The 21,295-nt window shown below is 41.8% G+C and overlaps 1 protein-coding gene across 3 annotated transcripts in view; it reads left to right on the plus strand.

The window, feature by feature from the left end:
* LOC126183603 (ATP-binding cassette sub-family C member 4-like) overlaps positions 1 to 21,295 on the plus strand; it is a 267,542-nt gene that overhangs the window by 118,784 nt on the left and 127,463 nt on the right. For all 3 annotated transcript variants that reach the window (XM_049925712.1, XM_049925713.1, XM_049925714.1), the window contains exon 7: positions 5,517 to 5,655. In XM_049925712.1, the coding sequence (XP_049781669.1) occupies positions 5,517 to 5,655 (139 nt within the window). The remainder of the gene's footprint in view (positions 1 to 5,516; positions 5,656 to 21,295) is intronic.

A 21,295-nucleotide genomic window follows, 5' to 3' on the forward strand; every position in this document is an offset into this window, starting at 1 on the left:
GTGTAAGGACCATGAGACAAAGATGTTTAGCAAGAACACCACCATAATGGTGGTAACGTTCTGGTCGATGTATTACTACTAGACATTAAACACACACTAATATTGGCTTACAGAATTTTGGTTCGTCAGTACTCAAGGTATCATATCAAGATCGACTTGTTACTACTACCGATCATAGAACGAAATAGTTATCATACACTTAAAATTATTTCTGTCACAATTATATTTTAAAAATTACGTGGCCTTTAGCCACTAGAAGGAGCTACCATCAAACAATATTAAGATATAAACATTAGTGCCCTTCTCTAGGGACAAGTGCGTAGCACATGTCAGATATAGTTGGCGAGAAAAATATTAACTAAAATCATAGCAGTCGTATGAAGATCGATATGTTCAAATTCTTAATATTATGTGTAACATTAGGTTGAGGCATTAATTATCCCACAGTTTACAATTATGTTTAAAACATTAAGGAACCTCAATGGAATAATACAAAAATAAATTGCGATAAACCTTTGTCATTAACATCGAATGTCCACAGTGGGAACTTAAACATATATAACGATGATAATGCATCACCAGTACTCTGGTAACAACAAAAACATCAAAATCTCGTCATTATACAGTTCACACTGGCCTGCTATTACGTCTTGGATTAAGGAAATGTTACACTATGATTTGTAAAATTCAGGAATATTGGTTTTGATAAAAGGAGTAGTTCATTCCTCTTATATTTGACGTAACACTATTTATTTTCATTTTACAAACTACGTTCCATTTGTGGTCAATGTTTCAAAAAAACACATGAAACTGACCTTTGACGAAACTTAACCAAAAAACAGCATATACTAAACACACAACTGAGAGTCTGCAGAGTGCTGTAAAACGTTAGGTATATGAGTGGTCAAATTAACCGTGGTGGTCAAAGTATACCAGGTTTACGGTACCAGAAAACATTACGTGAGAATGACGCATGATCTCGGAATGGTGATGAATTATTAAAATAAATTACAGAAATGAGTGATAAGCTGCACAACACGTTGTTAGCCCATAAATGCAGATTGTTCTGATCAAAGAAATAGATAAATAGTGCGCTTTTTTGTCGCAGGGGTATAGCACTGACGTTGCTCTGTGCCCAGTTTTCGTTTGACGCAGTTTTTTCGTAGTGGAGGTGGAACATAAAAGAATACAAACATTTTGTTTGCATTGGACAAAGTTAGTGTGTTTTTTCTGAAGCATGGACTATACCGTGAAACATTCCAGATATCACTTCCCCTCTAATGGAGTATATTTGCAATTCTGTACTTCGCATCAATTAATTTTCGTCTTACAGCCTCCACAGTCTCACAAAACACAGCTGCGTTAAAGGCTATCTGATCTCTACAAATGGTTATTTTCCCTTGTCGGTGCTACTTTGCAGCAGTATGATCGTGCACCCATCGTTCGCACTAACAAAAAGTCACGACTCCTGCGTGCCTCAGTAAGAGAGAACGGGTCGACGATTGTGAAGCGACGGGAGCCCACAGTTCTCAGACTCGTCATGCTCGCGGTACTACAGCAGGAACGAAGAAAGCCCGTTAGCACTGAGAAAACAGCGGTCCCTAGATTTATAAAGTATACAGCCCGAACATTAGAGTCACACTCGCTCCGTCTCCGGCCACACTGCCGGCGGCGAGTCACTTCCCCATAGCTAACCGAGCCACGCTATTTCCGCGTCCGCCTCAGCATACGCGCCCTCTTCCGGCCAGGCGTTCTCTGGTCTCCTACCAATGGGCCAGAGACAACACGAGCAGATACAATCGATAATACGGCGCAAAGGATCTCGCGCACGCATGGCACACTGACTTCAGGAACATCAGTGCAGTTTCGGGAGGAATCTAAGAAAACGCGAGGCATTACTGATCCCGTTACTTATCTTAGAACATGAGTTCAAGGAAGGCAAACCTATGTTTATAGCATTTGTAGATTTGGGAAAAGCTTTTGATATTGTTGAGTGTGACACTGTCAAAGTAGGAGGGTTGAAATACAAGGAGCGAATTACCATCAGCAACTTCCAAGAGCGGCATATTACGCTGCTGCCAGCTCCCTCCCCCCCCCCCCCCCCCAATAAAGAAAAAAAGCAGCAACTTGCACAGAAACTAGACAGCCGTTATAAGAGTCGAACGACATGAAAGAGGGGCAGTTGTCGAAAAGGGAGTGCTACAGGACTGTAGCCTATCCTCGATGTTATTCAACATGTACTTTGAGCAAGTAGTGAAGGAAATATATCTTGATGTTATATGCAGTTACATTTGTGGAATGTGTAACTGCTATGGAAAACTCAGTACTAATGTAGTCATGATCAGTGTAACGTATTTTTGACGTACTAAACCGGACAGACTCTGATACACCAATGTTCTCTATGTTACTGTATTTTAGAAAAGTGTTTGACATAATCTCTTTCTGCAGACTATTAACAAACCTACCATTGCATGGTATAACTTCTCAGATAAGATTGGCAGTCAGAACAAGGAGCATTATTCCCGGATGATGAGTGTCAATTTGAAAGTAACTGACATCAGAGGAGTACGGTAGTAGCTCTCATATTAAGTGTTCAGAGTTGCCAATGTTTGTCATAACATATGAGAAGTATAATTCCTTAGATCTTTACTTTCGTACACAAAAAATTCTTGATACACTTCATCAAAGAAAATTAAACGCATAGTATGCGTTATACAGCACATGGATGGAATTTTAACGATGGGTAAATCCAGAGAAGCATGTGACCACGGACTGAGCGTGATATCGGATAGAGGAAGGCGAAGCATTTGTAAAATTCAGTCAAAATGAAGATACAATAAATGGAATATACGAGGGACGTCCAATAAGTAATGCAACACATTTTTTTTTCTCGGTCAATTTCGATTGAAAAACTGTGTAATTTGCTTTGGGACATAGTGGAATATTTCTGCTTCAGCCCCTATAGATCCAAGAACTTCCGGTATATGGTGGCGCCATACGTATCATTCAAAATAGCGTCTATAATAATGATGCGTTCCAAGCAGAGAGCTGTTACTGAAGTCCTTCCCCATCGACCCTACATTCCAGATCTCGCACCTTTCGAGTCCCATCTGTTTGGCCCAATGAGGTATGCACTGCGCGGGAAGCAGTACGACGTTGCCTCCGACTGGCTCTCCCAGTATTCCTGCTTTCAGAAAAAAGTGTTGCATTATTTATTGAACCCGCCGCGTATTTTCTGCGACCAAGGAAAAGGAAATTAAAATTCAGGGAGAAGAAATCAAACCTTCGAAGTTTGCCAACGACATCATAATTCTGAGAGTGGCAAAAGGCTTGGGAGATCAGCTGAACAAAATGAATAGTGACTTGAAACGAGTTTATAAGGTTGCTAAGGGACGAAGACAGTCAAGGAATTCTGAATATTCACAATTAACAGAGAGAAACTAGCAGATTTCACTGCCGGTCTTAACTTAAGTTTACAAACAGTTTAATTAGAGACAGCTACCTAGTAGCGTGTAACACGTCCATTGATCTGAAAATGGCGGCAGTGCATCGTAGCATGTACTCCAAGAGACCTATGGCGTTGGGAAACGGTGCTGATACATGAGTGCTTAACTCACGTTGACTGGTTGGAATTGGACATCTCGCTCGAAGGCGTTCTGTATGTGCACAACAGCATTGTGGCCAGGCGTCCAGGAGCTGAGTAACAGATATACTCTCGTGTCCGTGGAGCGTTCCTCACGCCATTCTGACAGAACTCTGGAGCTATGATCTATTGCTTTGTCATTGTGAAGCCTCAGCTCTCTTGTGGGCTACTGTGGGTGAACAAACAGATGTGCATAATCGTACAGTAGCTTTCCTTATAATTCTCCAATAGGTGAATATTATATGTCAGACGCCTCACATTATCCCATATAAACAGTACCCAAACGAACCACTATCCGCCAGGACGGTACCCTGATGGCAAGTGGCATATATCGTCTTATAATGTCATCGATGTGAACCAGCATGCATCACGGCTCGCGAGTCAAGGCAACCGTTTTCCATTCTTAGAACGTACAGAATTCTCCGAAATCGGGTCCAAATACGGGTAGAGGGCAGCAAACAAAAGAATATCAACAGAACTACAGGAAGATCATGGGAGGAGTCAAGGGGCAAAACGGCCAGGAGAGCGTTTCACCTGACGACTCAGTATATTAAGAGGTGCATTAACGAAATATTGTGCCAATGATACACTAACATTCAGCTGAGTTCCCATGAAACCTGCAGTCAGACGTATTTTTTTTTCGGAAAGACAGATTTCAGCTCAAAAATTTTAATCCTTCAAGCACAGAATCAGGACAAAGAGCTTATCACCTCCATAATTACCATTATGTCAGTCTCCCAACCACAGGACCGATCACAACAAAAGATACGTAATAGCCTATTTAATATGTTCAACGCCCATAAGCGATATAGAAAACCTATTTTTTCGATTTACTCTCCGTAAAATGGAAAAAATTGTTGATTTAAGCATCTTTCATCTACGAGCAATTTACGACGTTCCGGAAGCTGCTGATGCGAAAAGTAAGTTAGTCGAACAGTATTGTGGAACAGTCATTATGACACTGGATTCCTGACGGAGATCTTGATGGAGGTACTTTGGGTCGTACCCAAATAGTTTTGAGCTGAATGCTTGAACTGGTCTTATGGGCTCTTTCTTCCTCATCTGGCTAAATCCTACCATGTGCTACATTTCCAGTTACCACGACGTAGACAGGGCATTAAACTCTAATCGTCTTCCCTTCCTCCTAATCGCAGGTCCAATGGCTACCGTCTTTAGTATCTGTGGAAAGCGAGCTAATGACAGTGCAGTCGCTCGTTGACAAGAAACCTCAACCAAGAACGCAAAAGGCATATATTTGCCCGCTCTGTAAAGTGGAATAGGCAGCAACTTGTATCGAAATAGAGGGTGAAGTAAGTGCTGGTAAGTGTGGAGAACACCACACCTTAATGTTAAAACAATACGTAGACGACGCCTTTAGAGAAATCAACCAAGAAAAGTAAAACTGAACTTTAAACGATAGTTAGTTTTCAGCAGCACGATGCTTTACTGAGTACAGATCTCTGATGTGTATACTGTCTCACCCAGCCTGTTATAAGCTGACATACGATTTGAGGCATTGTGTAACTTCGGTTTTCTTTCATATACGAAAAAATTTCCATAGATAAAAGTCACGCTTACGCCAGAGAAGGAAAACCTAGGATCAAACAAGGAAGGCACCCAACAATTTTCTATTTTTAATCTGACTTTTCCGAAGTCACTAAGCCATGCAATAGACGGTTAGCGAACAATAAATAAGTCAAAATTAGTACCACAGCTTCACACAATCCGGAAACAGGTAAAGCAGCTGATAATGCTTTTAAATACGTTTTCTCCTGACTGTTACGAAAGGAAAATTATTTGGAAATTAAGTGGGAAGTCGCAACGCAGTTGCCACATACAATGAATAGCTAATCATGCGGTATTTTTATTCCAGGAAGGAGATAAGCAAAATCGTCCAGTCTGCATATTTGAGAGCCTTTATAATATCTTCGATCGTTTTCATCGAGAGAATATCCACGTTTGTGACCCTGTTTTCTTACTGGATGTTTGGAAATGTGATTAAGCCGAACAAGGTAAAGTATGACTTCTTTTATACTACAGTCATATTCATTTAACTTATCTTAACTTCGTGTGAACGCATACCCAGAATCTGTGGGTGGGGGGGGGGGGAATGGGGCAGGAAGTGATTCATAGTTTCTTACAAAATAAAACTGAAAACTATTTTGAAAACAATGTTTGTTTATTAATCAACAGACATTAATATTCCCAACTAAGAGTGCACATATCAATTTTTTGTTTAGTTACATGAAAATACTTTCTATAATTACATTATAGTAGTTTTTTAAATTGTCTGGTAAAACGAGAAAAATCATCGTGAACTGAAGTGTGAAGCGACTGAAACGTTTAGAAACTACAGCCATCTGGAGTTCCCAGTTAAAACAAATTTAACAGCGAACAGCAAAATGGCCCTCGGTGCTCTTACTACTAATCAGTATCCATTATATATTTTCAATTTCATCAAACTGATAATTAATTTATACGTCTGTTCTCACTCAATTTCTGATAAAATTAACAGACTGAAATAAAGCAAAACAAAGACGTTAGTTCAGTAATTGTAACGTCACCAGATCTGATTGACAGTCGTTCCTTGATGATTAAATTGTTATGGATCAACGTGCTGGCGGTAAGGCTTTTACTGAGGATCTCGCCTACTGAGTCGAACGGAGACACCGTAGCTCCGCAATATTATGATGGAGTAGTGAAAAGTATCCTGTTAATGTCATGGGGGGAAAATAGCGTGCAAAGTCCAACCGAAAGTAAAGGCGCAAAGTAACAGAAGCAGTAATAGAACTTACTTCAACACTGCCAAATAGATAAAAGCGCGTTATGGTGAAAAGCAACGAAATAGCCCCTCAGATGGACTGCCGAATTCTACGGATAGTAGTTGCAGAGTTCCGTTATTGACGAGACAAGAAAACATAAGAGTGCTCTCAACTACACTGCGTTTGCAGTTGGCACATAACTCTGTGACGATCTGTCTATGGAAGGGATGTTACTCCCTAAATACGACAGATATAAGAAGTGATACGAAATGCTAAATCACAGAATCGGGTAACCAATACAAAGAATACTTCCAAAATACGATCCCTGTAACAAAACTGACGTAATGTTTCCGTGAGGGTCTAATACACTGAAGAGCCAAAGAAACTGGCACACCTGCCTAATATCGTGCAGGTCTCCCGCCAGCGCGCAGAAATGCCACAACATGACGTGGATGGACTCGACTAATGTCTGAAGTAGTGCTGGAGGGAACTGACACCATGAATACTGCATAACTGTCCATAAATCCGTAAGAGCACGTTACAAGGCATTCCAGACATGCTCAATAATATTCATGTCTGGGAAGTTTGGTAGCCAGCGGAAGTTTTTAAACTCAGAAGAGTGTTCCTGGAGCCACTCTGTAGAAGTTCGCGACGTGTAGGCTGTCGCATTGTCCTGCTGGAATTGCCCAAGTCCGTCGAAATGCAAAATGAACATGAATGGATACAGGTGGTCAGACAGGATGCTTACGTAAGTGTCACCTGTCAGAGTCGTATCTAGACGTATCAGGGCTCCTGTGTCACTCCAACTGCACACGTCCCACACCATTACAGAGCCTCCACCAGCTTGAACATTCCCCTGCTGACATGCAGGGTCCATGGATTGATGAGGTTGTCTCCATACCCGTACACGTCCATCCGCTCGATACAATTTGGAATGAGACTTGTCCGATCACAGGCAACGTGTTTCCAGTCATCAACAGTCCAGTCTCGGTGTTGACGGGCCCAGACGAGGCGTAAAGCTTTGTGTCGTGCAGTCATCAAGGGTACAAGAGTGGAATCTTCGACTCCGAAAGCCCATATCGAAGATGTTTCGTTGAATGGTTCGCACGCTGACGTTTGTTGATGGCCCAGCATTGAAACCTGCAGCAATTTGCGGAAGGGTTGCACTTCTGTCACGTTGAACGATTCTCTTCAGTCGTCGTTGGTTCCGTTCTTGTAGGATCTTTTTCCGGCCCCAGCGATGTCTGAGATTTGATGTTTTACCGGATTCCTGATATTGACGGTACACTCGTGGAATGGTCGTACGGAAAAGTCCTCACTTCATCGCTACCTCGGAGATTCTGTGTCATATCGCTCGTGAACCGATTATAGCACCACGTTCAAAGTCACTTAAATCTTGATAACCTGCGATTGTAGCAGCAGCAACTAACAATTGCGCCAGACACGTGTCTTATATAGGCGTTGCCGACCGCAGCACCGTATTCTGCCTGTTTATATATCTCTGTATTTGAATGCACATGCCTATACCAGTTTCTTTGGCGTTTCAGTGCATGTTGACTTAGTGATTAGCGCGGAACATTCGCCGTTTCCCTTGAATATCGTGCTTCATCGGAGAACAGTTATCACGTTCACAACTAGAAGATGAAATGAAAAACAGTGATTTTCTAATTACAAACGTAGAAGTACTGCAAGCTGAAGTCTCATGCGTACTTATTGTTTTAAGAGAGGCTGCAAACGTACTTCGTGTTACGTCTTTACTGTTTATAAGCATCAGCAATAAATAATATGACCTGCTTATGCATATTTCCTTGCTTTTAATGACAATGTGACTGATAAAACGTGATTTCTCTCAAGACCCCCACTCAAGTTGGCCTGCGCAGTCAACAACCACGGAGCAAACAATTAACATCGTACACCCTGTAAAACCTCACTGTCTAAGAGGATTATCTCCAGCTCGCTATCAATGGATTTTAGCAGCTGAGCTGGTGATTATCAATGTTTTTTTCCCCTTTCTCAATTCACCCCTTTCTCATATCGACAACAGCGTTTGCCCTGACGTAAAACTGAATAAATTTGTACGTCTGAGTACAAAACGCTGTCCCTTCTAACGTAACAACCGTTTAGCTTTCTATGTTGACGAAAACAATTAAGAACTTACTGCTCTGTCACTTTTATAAAGTCACACACATTTTGGCTATCTCTGGAGGTGGAATTGTAATCATCGGCTCTGTTTATTCCTCGAAAACAATTTTCTGCTTTGTAAGCTTCCCCGAACGAAACTGCTGAGGCAGATCCTTGTTAGTTTAATGGGCATCTTCCTACGTCGATTCGCATATCTGTGCTGTTGTTAGACTGAGTGCTGAGGCTTCACTGATTTTCGTACACACATCATAACAGAAGTCAGTTTAAGCTCGCATGTTATCTTCAGGAATATTAATTATTTTGCTTGAATTTTAGCTGTTCTTATCTTCTACAATTTTTGCCGTTGATAAATAATAGCCTAATGTATCTTCAGTTGCGTAGACATTCGTGCTAAATTGAGCTGCTAATACAAGACAAAAAGTAACTGCCCGGGACGTCATTATGTTCCTAACCTTTATTTTACAACACTACGAATTCTTTCTTAGTTCAGTTGTATGAAAACTCCTCACTTTCAATTTTTCGATTAATCCGACTGTCCTGCGTCGTTATTTTATATTCTCTTTTGACATTAGGATTACTATAAAATTTCCAGATACGGAGCTCTTTCCAGATTAACGCAGCGAAATACTGACTGGAGACCTAGTCGAACAAATTCCAAAACTCCGCCCTGGACCTGAAAATTCGCTAAGAACATGTAATGGTACTTTACGGAAATATAGTTATCGTAAAGCCGCATTACATAATAACGCAACACCGTTTTCGTCACGCAGAAAACCATCCGGCTGGATGTGGATAGCTTTCTTCAAGAAATGCAGTAAAGGAAAAGGAAAAATGATTATGTGTTTTCCGATATACATCTTCTCTTAACATCGTTTTACCAGCTTGTATTGCGACCCTGAAGGTGAACTGAATAAGGAAGGTTCTGTAAGTTGTCCCGTCGACAATGAGAACATTACAAGTGGAGCACAACCTCAGACCTACGGCCGCAGGTTCGAATCCTGCCTCGGGCATGGATGTGTGTGATGTCCTTAGGCTAGTTAGGTTTAAGTAGTTCTAAGTTCAAGGGGACTGATGACCTCAGATGTTAAATCCCATAGTGCTCAGAGCCATTTGAACCATTTTGAACAAACTCAGACCACGTTGAGGGGGTGGATCTAACCGAGACCTGTTGAAGAAACCATCTCAATATTCTTCTGAAGCTGTTTACGACATCCCTAGAATAACCTCATTCAGGATGGTCTGAGTGGGATTAGAAAACTGTTCCTCGCTCAGCTACGGTGGACATTGCACTTTCTGAGTTCTAGTACCATCGCGGTAGTTTAGCATCGATTCAGCCTTATGATCTTAACCATAAGCACGTTACTGGTCCATCATTTGTTAGTCGTACCAAGGTCGTCCGTAGTGGATGACAGTAAGTTTTATGACACTGCTTCGTACAGCCTTATCGAGGTAGGTGGCGCAGTGGTTAACACACTGGCCTCTTCTCGTGGACGAACGGCGTTCAGCTCCTCTTCCTGTCACTGCGAGTTGGGTTTTTCGCGGTATTTCCTCAATCACTTCACGTGACTGGGAATATGGTTCCTTCAGAACTCAGTGGAATGTTTTCTGCCCCATTATTGATCAATGTGTATTAGCACCTGTGTCTAATGGTAGCTTTATGAAGCTATGAAGAGTAGTGACAACACAAATAAGACTAAACTGTTAGTGAAACACCTATTAAAGGCGCAATATATAAATATAAGTGTTTCTCACAGTAGCATATTAGGATGAATACTGTACCTTATACGGGGTGTTACCAAAAGGTACGGCCAAACTTACAGGAAACATTCCTCACACACAAAGAAAGAAAATATGTTATGTCGACATGTGTCCGGAAACGCTTACTTTCCATGTTGAAGCTCATTTTATTACTTTTCTTCAAATCACATTAATCATGGAATGGAAACACACAGCAACAGAACGTACCAGCGTGACTTCAAACACTTTGTTACAGGAAATGTTCAAAATGTCCTCCGTTAGCGAGGATACATGCATCCACCCTCCGTCGCATGGAATCCCTGATACGCTGATGCAGCCCTGGGGAATGGTGGATTGTATCACAGCCGTCCACAATACGAGCACGAAGAGTCTCTACATTTGGTACCGGGGTTGCGTAGGCAAGAGCTTTCAAATGCCCCCATAAATGAAAGTCAAGAGGGTTGAGGTCAGGAGAGCGTGGAGGACATGGAATTGGTCCGCCTCTATCAATTCATCGGTCACCGAATCTGTTGTTGAGAAGCGTACGAACACTTCGACTGAAATGTGCAGGAGCTCCATCGTGCATGAACCACATGTTGTGTCGTACTTGTAAAGGCACATGTTCTAGCAGCACAGGTAGAGTATCCCGTATGAAATCATGATAACGTGCTCCATTGAGCGTAGGTGGAAGAACATGGGGCCCAGTCAAGACATCACCAACAATGCCTGCCCAAACGTTCACAGAAAATCTGTGTTGATGACGTGATTGCACAATTGCGTGTGGATTCTCGTCACCCCACACATGTTGATTGTGAAAATTTACAATTTGATCACGTTGGAATGAAGCCTCATCCGTAAAGAGAACATTTGCACTGAAATGAGGATTGACACATTGTTGGATGAACCATTCGCAGAGGCCAATCAGCTGCTGATAGTGCCTGCACACGCTGTACATGGTACGGAAACAACTTATTCTCCCGTAGCACTCTCCATACAGTGACGTGGTCAACGTTACCTTGTACAGCAGCAACTTCTCTGATGCTAACATTAGGGTTATTGTCAACTGCACGAAGAATTCCCTCGTCCATTGCAGGTGTCCTCGTCGTTCTAGGTCTTCCCCAGTCGCGAGTCATAGGCTGGAATGTTCCGTGCTCCCTAAGACGCCGATCAATTGCTTCGAACGTCTTTCTGTCGGGACACCTTCGTTCTGGAAATCTGTCTCGATACAAACGTACCGCGCCACGGCTATTGCCCCGTGCTAATCCATACATCAAATGGGCATCTGCCATCCCCGCATTTGTAAACATTGCACTGACTGCAAAACCAAGTTCGTGATGAACACTAATCTGTTGATGCTACGTACTGATGTGCTTGATTCTAGCTAGTACTGTAGAGCAATGAGTCGCATGTCAACACAAGCACCGAAGTCAACATTACCTTCCTTCAATTGTGCCAACTGGTGGTGAATCGAGGAAGTACAGTACATACTGACGAAACTAAAAAGAGCTCTAACATGGAAATTAAGCGTTTCCGGACACATGTCCGCATAACATCTTTTCTTTATTTGTGTGTGAGGAATGTTTCCTGAAAGTTTGGCCGTACCTTTTTGTAACACCCTGTATACATCAGTGACTTCCCCAGTAGTATGTCATGGGGAAACAAATCGTTCCTGATGGCAGCAGCCTATTGTCACTGAGAAAACAAGAGAACTCCTTACAGGCAAAAAAAGGAACACTCAGTTAAGTTTACAAGTGGTCAATATTTAATAAAGTGACATGTAACAGAAAAAAACAAATGCCATACATTTCAGTTTGAAGAGGAAAAGTAACACTATTAAATGAAATGTAGAAGGCATCACTATACACTATGTAACAAACACAAAAATTTCTGGAAAGATCTGTTGACTCACAGGTAAGTAGTGTGAACGCACGTAGCTACTTGTGAACAGAATGTCTTCAGTGTGTTATGGACTTACGATCAGTGCGCAACAGCCATCTCCGTACTATTCAGATTATACACTCCATTCTTAGCAACCGAATTCTTTTCTAGGAACAAATGTGCAAAATATGAACATTTTTCAAATCACAGAAAAGGGCCTTAAAAATAATAATCAAAAATAGTAATCTATTTCATTGTAAAAATTGTTCAAAACACTGTCGATTTTAATTATACCATGTGAATATATTTACCTATCAGTTGTGCATATAAAAAATAAAATTGACAGTTACTTCGCAAACAGTTCTGTCTACGACCATGGAATAAGATCTAGAATAAACTTACTTTTACCAAGAAAGAATAAATATAAAACTCAAAAACAGCACTTCCAACCAAGGAATAAAACTGCACAATAAATTAACCAAGGCGATTAGAAAGATGACTAAAACAAACTTAGCAAAAAAGGCAGGTAAAAAAGCAAAAAGTTAAGCAATACAGTGGAGGATTACGTAGACAACACGGTGTAGGGGACTGGTATAAAATGTAATACAAGTAAATAACAACGACAATAATAATAATAATAATAGTGACAGTAATAACAAAACTCGAATTATTTCACATAACACTTTCAGACCGTTTTTTTTTTTTTGCTCCTTTTTTTCTTCTCTTATCTCTCTTGTTATATAAAGATACTGATTCGGTTTTTCAGGCTAGCAGATGGGAAGTTATGGTAAACAAAATGGAAGCCAAACATCGCCTCTGTAGGAAACTTCCTGGCAGATTAAAACTGTGTGCCGGACCGAGACTCGAGCTTTGTCTTCTGCAAGGTTCGCAGAAGAGCTTCTGTGAAGTTTGGGAGGTAGGAGACGAGGTACTGAGAGGGCTCGTGAACCGGGCTTGGCTAGCTCGGTTGGGAGAGCACTTACCCGCGGAAGGCAACGGTCCTACGTTCGAGTCTCGGGCCGGCACACAATTTTAATCTGCCAGGAAATTTCATATCAGCGCACACTCCGCTGCAGAGTGAAAATCTCATTCTGGAATTGTCTCTGTAGTCCTGATGTCAGAAGTAGTGTGTAGTGTTACGTTCTGAAATAAGGTTTGAGTAGCGTGAGCAGTGACTGGGAGTGAAAAATGAATCTTCAGTGTAGCACTAACACTTCATATTATTAAATAACTTCTTACAAAACAGTTTTATACACTAGGGATAAACCGAATGAGGTAGCACTGTTTTAAACAGACTAGCCTCGTATTCGGGGGTTTCCCAGTCGAAAATTGAAAGGCAATTGTCTGCCAAGAGAGTGGTACGCGGTAATCTATTGAAGTTAGGAAACTTAAGAGGATCAGATGAATTGTGGCACTGTTTAACTCGTAGGGCTAGTATTCTGAAGAAACAAGGTTCAAATCTCTGCCAATTCATCCTCATTTAGATATTTCGAGTTCTCCTTATCACTCGATTCGTTTGTCGGACAGATTTCTTCAGGAAGATCACTGCCAAGTCCCCATCTACCCAAAACTGAGTTAGGGTTCCGTCTATAATGATTTCGTCATTGACGAGTCATTAAATTCTAATAAAATCAGAAAATAAAAATTTACACTGTTTCTTTCAAGTACGCGTGTAGATCACCTCAAGTCATGTCGAAATGGAAACTAGTATGCCTGTAACTCATCAGCCTCAAGTAAGCGGAAAGGCAGAAACTTTTTTATAAATATTAGCCATTTTCCCGTTTATATTGCTGTTTCGGTGCATTCGTGGAGCACTGGAGCATGTAACGTGTAGTACAAAATTTAGGGTACCTCCGATTGAGCAGACTATTGAAATTTAGTTCGTGAGTGGTGTGTGAATCACGATTGAAAGAAACAGTATTTTTTATTTGAGGATTAACTTATTGACAGCTTCAGGATCGTAGTCCGAAGAAATATAAAATTGTACAGGTTGACAGAATTCCACTTTCGGCATTTGCGAAAGACATTAGAGATGTTGGCCGGCCGAAGTGGCCGTGCGGTTCTAGGCGCTGCAGTCTGGAACCACGAGACTGCTACGGTCGCAGGTTCGAATCCTGCCCCGGGCATGGATGTGTGGGATGTCCTTATGTTAGTTAGGTTTAACTAGTTCTAAGTTCTAGGGGACTAATGACCTCAGAAGTTGAGTCCCATAGTGCTCATAACCATTTGAACCATTAGAGATGTTGTTGACGATTCCGTCGTAGTTTTGGATTCTAAATGGGAAAAGAAAACACTTTTAATGATGAATCCTAAAATGCCAGTCTTAAATGCACAAGTTAAGTTGCATAAGGAAAATTACAATATTCCTCTTCTTGTTAGTGGGTGCAGTAGCACTAACTACGCACTTCAAAAAAAGTTTTGCATCACTCCGGTTCCCAGAACTCCTTAACACAGTCGTTGACGATGGATGTTGTATCACAGACACAGTCCCTTTAAGTTTTCAGAGATGTCACTAAACCCGCCCAAAGATGTAAACAACGATAAATGAGCAGCGCCTATTAGACGGAAGGGGTCCGACAGCCGATCAGTTCCAGTCATTTCACCAGAAAGCAGGTACACGGCTCGTGTTGTCTATAGTTCAACCATACCTAGACGGCCAATACCGCGGTTCGATCGCGTCTGCCTTGTTACTTTGTGCCAGGAAGGACTCTCAACAAGGGAAGTGTCCAAGCGTCTCGGAGTGAACCAAAGCGATGTTGCTCGGACATGGAGGAGATACAGAGAGACAGGAACTGTAGATGACATGCCTCGCTCAGGCCGCCCAAGGGCCACTACTGCAGTGGATGACCGCTACCTACGAATTATGGCTCGGAGGAACCCTCACAGCAACGCCACCATGTTGAATAATGCTTTTCGTGCAGCCACAGGACGTCGTTTTACGACTCAAACTGTGAGCAGTAGGCTGTATGATGCGCAAATTCACTCCCGACATCCATGGCGAGGTCCATCTTTGCAACCACGACACCACTGAGCGCAGAACAGATGGGCCCAACAATATGCCGAATGGACTGCTCAGGATTGGCATCACGTTCTCGTCGGCTGCGGAGGCCCATCGTTAGGAGTGTTTGCCACGGTGTGTGTTCAGACACACATGTATTCAGCCCTGCAATAAAGTCTGATGTTAGTTTCATCCCACTTCGCCGCCTGTCCTGTTTTACCAGTTTGCCCAACCTACGACGTCCGACATCTGTAACGAGGGGCGGCCGCCCAACCCCACGACTTCTGGACGTGGTTTCTCCTTGGTTTTGCCACTTATTGGATACACTCACCACAGCGGTCCTCGAACACACGACAATTCGTGCAGTTTCCTATATGCTCGTGCCGAGCCTCCAGGCCATCAGAATCTGCCCTCGGTCAAACCCAGATACATCACGCGCCTTCCCCATTCTACACACGGACAGCATGCTCACTGATACTACATGCACCTTGGGTGTGTCTGATTAGTAGTAGTTCCTCTCCAGGCGACGCTGCTATCGTCTGGTCTGGTTTATATCGATGGTAGGTCGGTGGTTTTAATGTTCTGGCTGATCAGTATGTAACCTCCCCCTCACTTATCGACCTTAATGAGAGTAAAAATTAAACCGCGTGTACCTAATGGAAATTTGGGAAAAGCAATCGTCACCGAAGTTAATCTGTCGGTAAAGAGGGAGGAAAGGGTTACATCTAAATGAAAGGAAAAATGCAGATGAAACTGGTGGAAATTAATTTTGAGAAAGGGTAAAGTTAAAAAAGAAAGTAAATGTGCGGTCGTTACGTTAACAATTAACTGGTGTTAATTAGATATTTCATATTTGGGGAAAATTACGGTCGCCAGTCCTATGGACAACTACTATAATAACGGAAAAAGAAAGGTTATTGCACATAAAATTAGCACTAAAAGCGTGGCAACTTAAGGTTGACACGTGTTGTGTGAAAACTGAATGTTTGTCAGAAGTAATAAATTTCGCTACACTGTGACTTAATTTAGCAAAAGAATTAATAAAACCGGAAAATTGAAAGTTGATTTAGTGACTGAAATTAATAGTGAACTTTGTTTCTGAAGCACTACGAAATTCAATAAAATAAGGTTAGTCTTGGGCTACCTCAACAATTATTTCAAAAGCTACTTGAATCTACGCAATTTAGAAATAAGAGATTTAACTTTGAACTTGAATTAAATGATTCTGAACAATTAACAATAGTAAAATTTAGTATGTACCAAACACTCTTAATTTGTGCTTGTGTAATCTAAATATTGTAGCCAGCTATGAATACCTTAACTGAACTTTGCAATTATAGCAGTGAAATCGAATGATATTATTTTAATGCTGGCGTTTGAATTTCAACGACACTCGAGTTCATTTCGGAAAAGAAAGGGACCCTGCTTGGTAATGCAATTGGGACAATGAGCAACAAAGGTTCATGCTAAGTTGCTGTATTTTAGTGATGCTAATGGAATAGTTTGAAAAGCTGAGGTCTGCCATACAGTTGTAAAACTTTACGTGCTTTCAGTCTTCCTTGTTGGTTGATTGAAGGTTTGCAGTCGTCGATCGAGGAGGTGGCGACAATCACTCATTGTCGGCCGCAGCTCTTGCAGAAGCTGGATGTTGGCGCGCCTTCTTCTCGACACGGTCACCAGGCGAAACGGGCTCTTGATGGATGCCTGCTAATGTTTCCCGTCCGCGATACCGTGCCAGGAAGTATCATAGCAAGTCGAGCGCAATTACATGTTGCCAAACCAGCCAGACTCTGCTCTGCCCGCGCTCCACGCGGCAGAGATAACACTACCAAAGATCCTAAACACTTTTGTTCTCCACACGACCTATCGATGTAATCGTTCGATAGCATAGTTTTCCCTAGGCAAGACCCAGCGTAAAAATACAAATAATATTTACAAAACAAACCAATTATACATCGACATAAATGCGTAAATATATATATAGTAAAACAATTACAATATATAAAGACACAGAAATGTCATATCTTCAGGTAACAAAATAAGGAAAAACTTTATAGTACAATAGATGGAAATAGGAGGATATGCATTTCCGGCGTTACAGGTATATTTGCCTCTCATCACAGACTTTCTTGATGATGACAATTAAAGGAATGATTGTTTACGTTAACAACAGTTGGATGCACGAGCAAAATTGTTCCATGCCAGTTTCCGGATATTGCATGAGGAATGAGACGAAAAATTAGCGGAATGAGCGTTTAATCCCTTACTTCAATTGTGCTCCTCTCTTAACGAGCTTACAAGTGATAACCTCAGACACATTTAACACTTCAGAGTGCGATAATTTTACTTTCTTTCAGACACTGTGTTTGAGGTATTATCTGCCAGAAAAGTGACTCAGCTAAAAACAAGAGGCTACGAAAAACCTTGCAGACTCTGCTTGCCGTTTGACTAATGTTTCCTCGCGTCGTTGTGTACTACGTTCATTCTCACTTGTGCTGTGCATACAACATTAAGTTCACGGGTGTTTACGAATCCTTTTTAGGAATCTAGCCGGACTCTAACAGTCCAAAAAGAGCCCACGTAAAGTACACACTAAAATACTCAAAAAGTTTCTTAATCCTTTCTGTTTGAAAGTTAACTAACCTGCTGGCAAGACAAAAACTGCATTTCACGTTGAAACTTTAATTTTCGATGTCAGAATTTTCCTACCTCCTATTAAAACAGAGCAGCAAGCTGATGGCCTGAAGTCATTTAATAAGAATTAGTAATGATGAAAATGTCTGACAGCCATCAACAATAACATACCTATCTTACCTACATTAGCTGCTGTTGCAACAAGTCGTGGGAGCCTGAGTATTGGTCTCACGTCACAAAGAGTTGGTATCATGTAGAAAAAAAGGTTGAAAACAATTCGGAAGAAGCTTTCAAACAACAGAACCCATCTTATAAAACTTGGTATGAAGTTCTACTCTTAGAAATGTTTTTAAGGCGATGTCGACGGGACCGTGGCAACTACGAGGGCGTGCTGGAAAGTAATGCCTCAGAATTTTCTGTTGCGTTAATCAATATCGATTGAGGTATTATGCAAATTACAGCCATCTGCAGGCAGAGAGCTTCGTGTTGCAGCGTGTAACATGGCTGCGTGCCACGTAACTAAGTCAGTACGTGAGGAACAGTGCTGTAATCGAGTTTCTAACCGTAGAAAACGTGCCACCAATTTAAATCCGTTGAAGCATGAAATCTGTGTGCGCTGATGATTGTATCAACATCAGTAATGTGCTCTGTTGGATTGTAATGAAGGAAATCGTGGCGCTAACTTCAGCGTGTGTGACAGAGCTTAGAGTGGGCGACCGCATGTGGCAACCGACGAGACTCAGCGGAATCGCGCTGATGAATTCATCAGACAAAATGGCCAGATAACACAGACACAGCTCTCAGGTAAGTGTGGCGTATCACAAGAGCTTGTACAGGCCATCGTTGCAGATCTGCGGCACAGAGAAATGTGTGGACGTTGGGTGCCTCAAATACTCACTCTTGACATGAAACGGAAAAGATTGGACACGTGTCAACAATATTTTTCATGATTTGAGCGTGAGGGTGAAGGGCTCCTTAACAATATTGTGACAAGTGACGGAAACTGGATTCACCATTTCGATTCTGAAAACAAAAGAACATCAATGGAGTTCCGCCACAAAGAGTTACCGACGCCAAAAAAGTTCAGGACCCTGCCATCAACAGACCAAGTCGTGGTCACAGTGTTCTGAGATGTTCACTGTGTGCTGCATTTCGAATTCATGCCTAAAGACACCTCCATAAACTCTGCACGGGACTGCGAGATCCTCAGAAAACTGAAAGCACGAATTCGAATAGTTCGTTCACATATAGAGCACCGTCTCCTTCAACATGACAATACCAGACCACACAGGAACACTGCGACATCTGAAACAATCTGACGCCTTGGATTCACTGTCATCGATCATCCCCCATACAACCACGACTTGGCTCCATCCGATTTTCGTCTGTTTCAAAAACTTAAAGTACACCCTCGAGGATTTAACTTTGATATTGATGAAGCGGCGCAAGCAGAGGTGAGGTTGTGGGTCCATCAACACATCAACCAAGTCAAACTTTCTACAGCGACGGTTTCAACAAACTGGTCTCTTGTTGGGAGATATTTCGTCGCCAGCGTGTCTACGCTGAGAAATAAATATGTAGGCATAAAGAATAAAGATGCAGAATGTTAATACAGTTTGTTTTACTTAAAAAGCTTAAAGAGTTTACACGTAATAAAATTCAGAATCATTACTTTTCAGCGTGCTCCCGTAAAAGGACTCTACCTTTATCACACTTTCGGTAAAAATAATTTGTGGTGACATGCGTCCTTTGTAGTTCTTAGTGTCATTATTTAATTTTCCTTAGTGACGTAGAGGATAATAATTAATTCGAAACCAAACGTTGTGGCCTGTTTCCGTAGTTGCTAGTGAAATATACTGAAACAGCAAAATAAGTATTCAGTTTCTTACTCAGAGTAGCGTTTGGGATGTTTATCAGGTAATGTAGTATTGTGTTGATGGTATTATGGATGATGATGGGCAAAAAAGTAGATACGCCGCTTAGCTGTAGCAAACCAGTGTACACCTGCGATAGCACTGTATGATAGTAGCTCAGATTTTGCAACACCCGATCTCATGTGTACCATAGCTAAAGCCTTCTAATGTTTCTCAGTGACTTTGTACTTAGAAAATTTTGCTTGACATTGTTTGTTCGGATGTCTGCTACGAATTCTTCCGTCTAAATTGTGCAGTTTCCCCATATTATTTATTAGCGACCAGTTTCAGTTGTAACGTGTGACAATATAGTGTCTTGTTAGTGTTGTTAATGACGCTCTGGGGATAAAATGCACTAAAGATGGAAGATGGAAGTCGTGGACACTGTGGGTGGAGCTGAGGTTTCGGAAGTATTGCGTGTATGACGTCTAGAGGGAGTGATCGTCAGGGATAAATAAATTCGTTCTTCTGCTACGGAAAACTAAAGGAGTTGGCAGTTGTGTATCTCCTGCAAAGGGGTGACGGATTGAGACGTTTCCAGCTTTCTGTGAGCAAGGGTACGAGCCAGTAGGCGAGTACTTATTCGGTGGGCTCAGACCTCATATCAGAACGTGGGGACATCAGCTTGCTCGAGGTAATGTTTAATAATAACGAGGCGGACATAGCTACGTGTCTTCATTGTAATGGAGTGATTTTCTTACAGTCGTTTAACAGTGGATTCAGTTACGAATCGTGCTTCAGTGTTCAAGTGCATATTCATCCTTCGAGTTTGTCTTCAGAGAAGAATGAACAACTGTCAATATCTTTTAGAAACAAATTTCTCAGTTTTAAGCTTGGCAGAGAAACGTGAAATAAAAAACTTGGACGGGTGATGCCTCAGCTCCGTGAGGCGCCATGTCCCAGACTGCGCGGCCTCTCTCGCTGGAGGTTCGACTCCTCCCTCGGGGCCAGCCGCGGTGGTCTAGCGGTTCTAGGCGCTCAGTCCGGAACCGCGCGACTGCTACGGTCGCAGGTTCGAATCCTGCCACGGGGCATGGATGTGTGTGATGTCCTTAGGTTAGTTAAGTTTAAGTAGTTCTAAATTCTAGGAGACTGATGACCACAGATGTTAAGTCCCATAGTGCTCAGAGCCATTTGAACCATTTGAACCTCCCTCGGGCATGTGTGTGTATGTGTTGTTCTTAGCGTAAGTTAGTTTAAGTAGTGTATAAGTCTAGGAACCGATGACCTCAGCAGTTTTACCCCTTAGGAATTCACACACATTTTCGAATTGAATGAAGCCGAAGCAAGACTTTTTCAGGTCTTTTGACGTAAATATATATAAAAGAAATAGTTGGATTTGCGGCTGCATTTCTACAAATAAACTATTTTGTTTTCCGTGCATGCTGTCTGCTAAGGGTAAAGATACAAACTCGACATGCACTGGATTGTCAGATCTAAGTCAGCTAACACAGAAAGTTAAGAAGCAGGAATAATCTATTGCACATAGAATGCTTCTTTAGATTTATCAGTCCTTGGAAAAACAGAAATTAGGCAACAGTTTAGCTCAGCTTTCAGACAGTATATAGAAAGACACAATGACAATGAA

Source organism: Schistocerca cancellata, chromosome 4 (genome assembly GCF_023864275.1).
Source record: "Schistocerca cancellata isolate TAMUIC-IGC-003103 chromosome 4, iqSchCanc2.1, whole genome shotgun sequence".
Taxonomy (NCBI): Eukaryota; Metazoa; Arthropoda; class Insecta; order Orthoptera; family Acrididae; genus Schistocerca; species Schistocerca cancellata.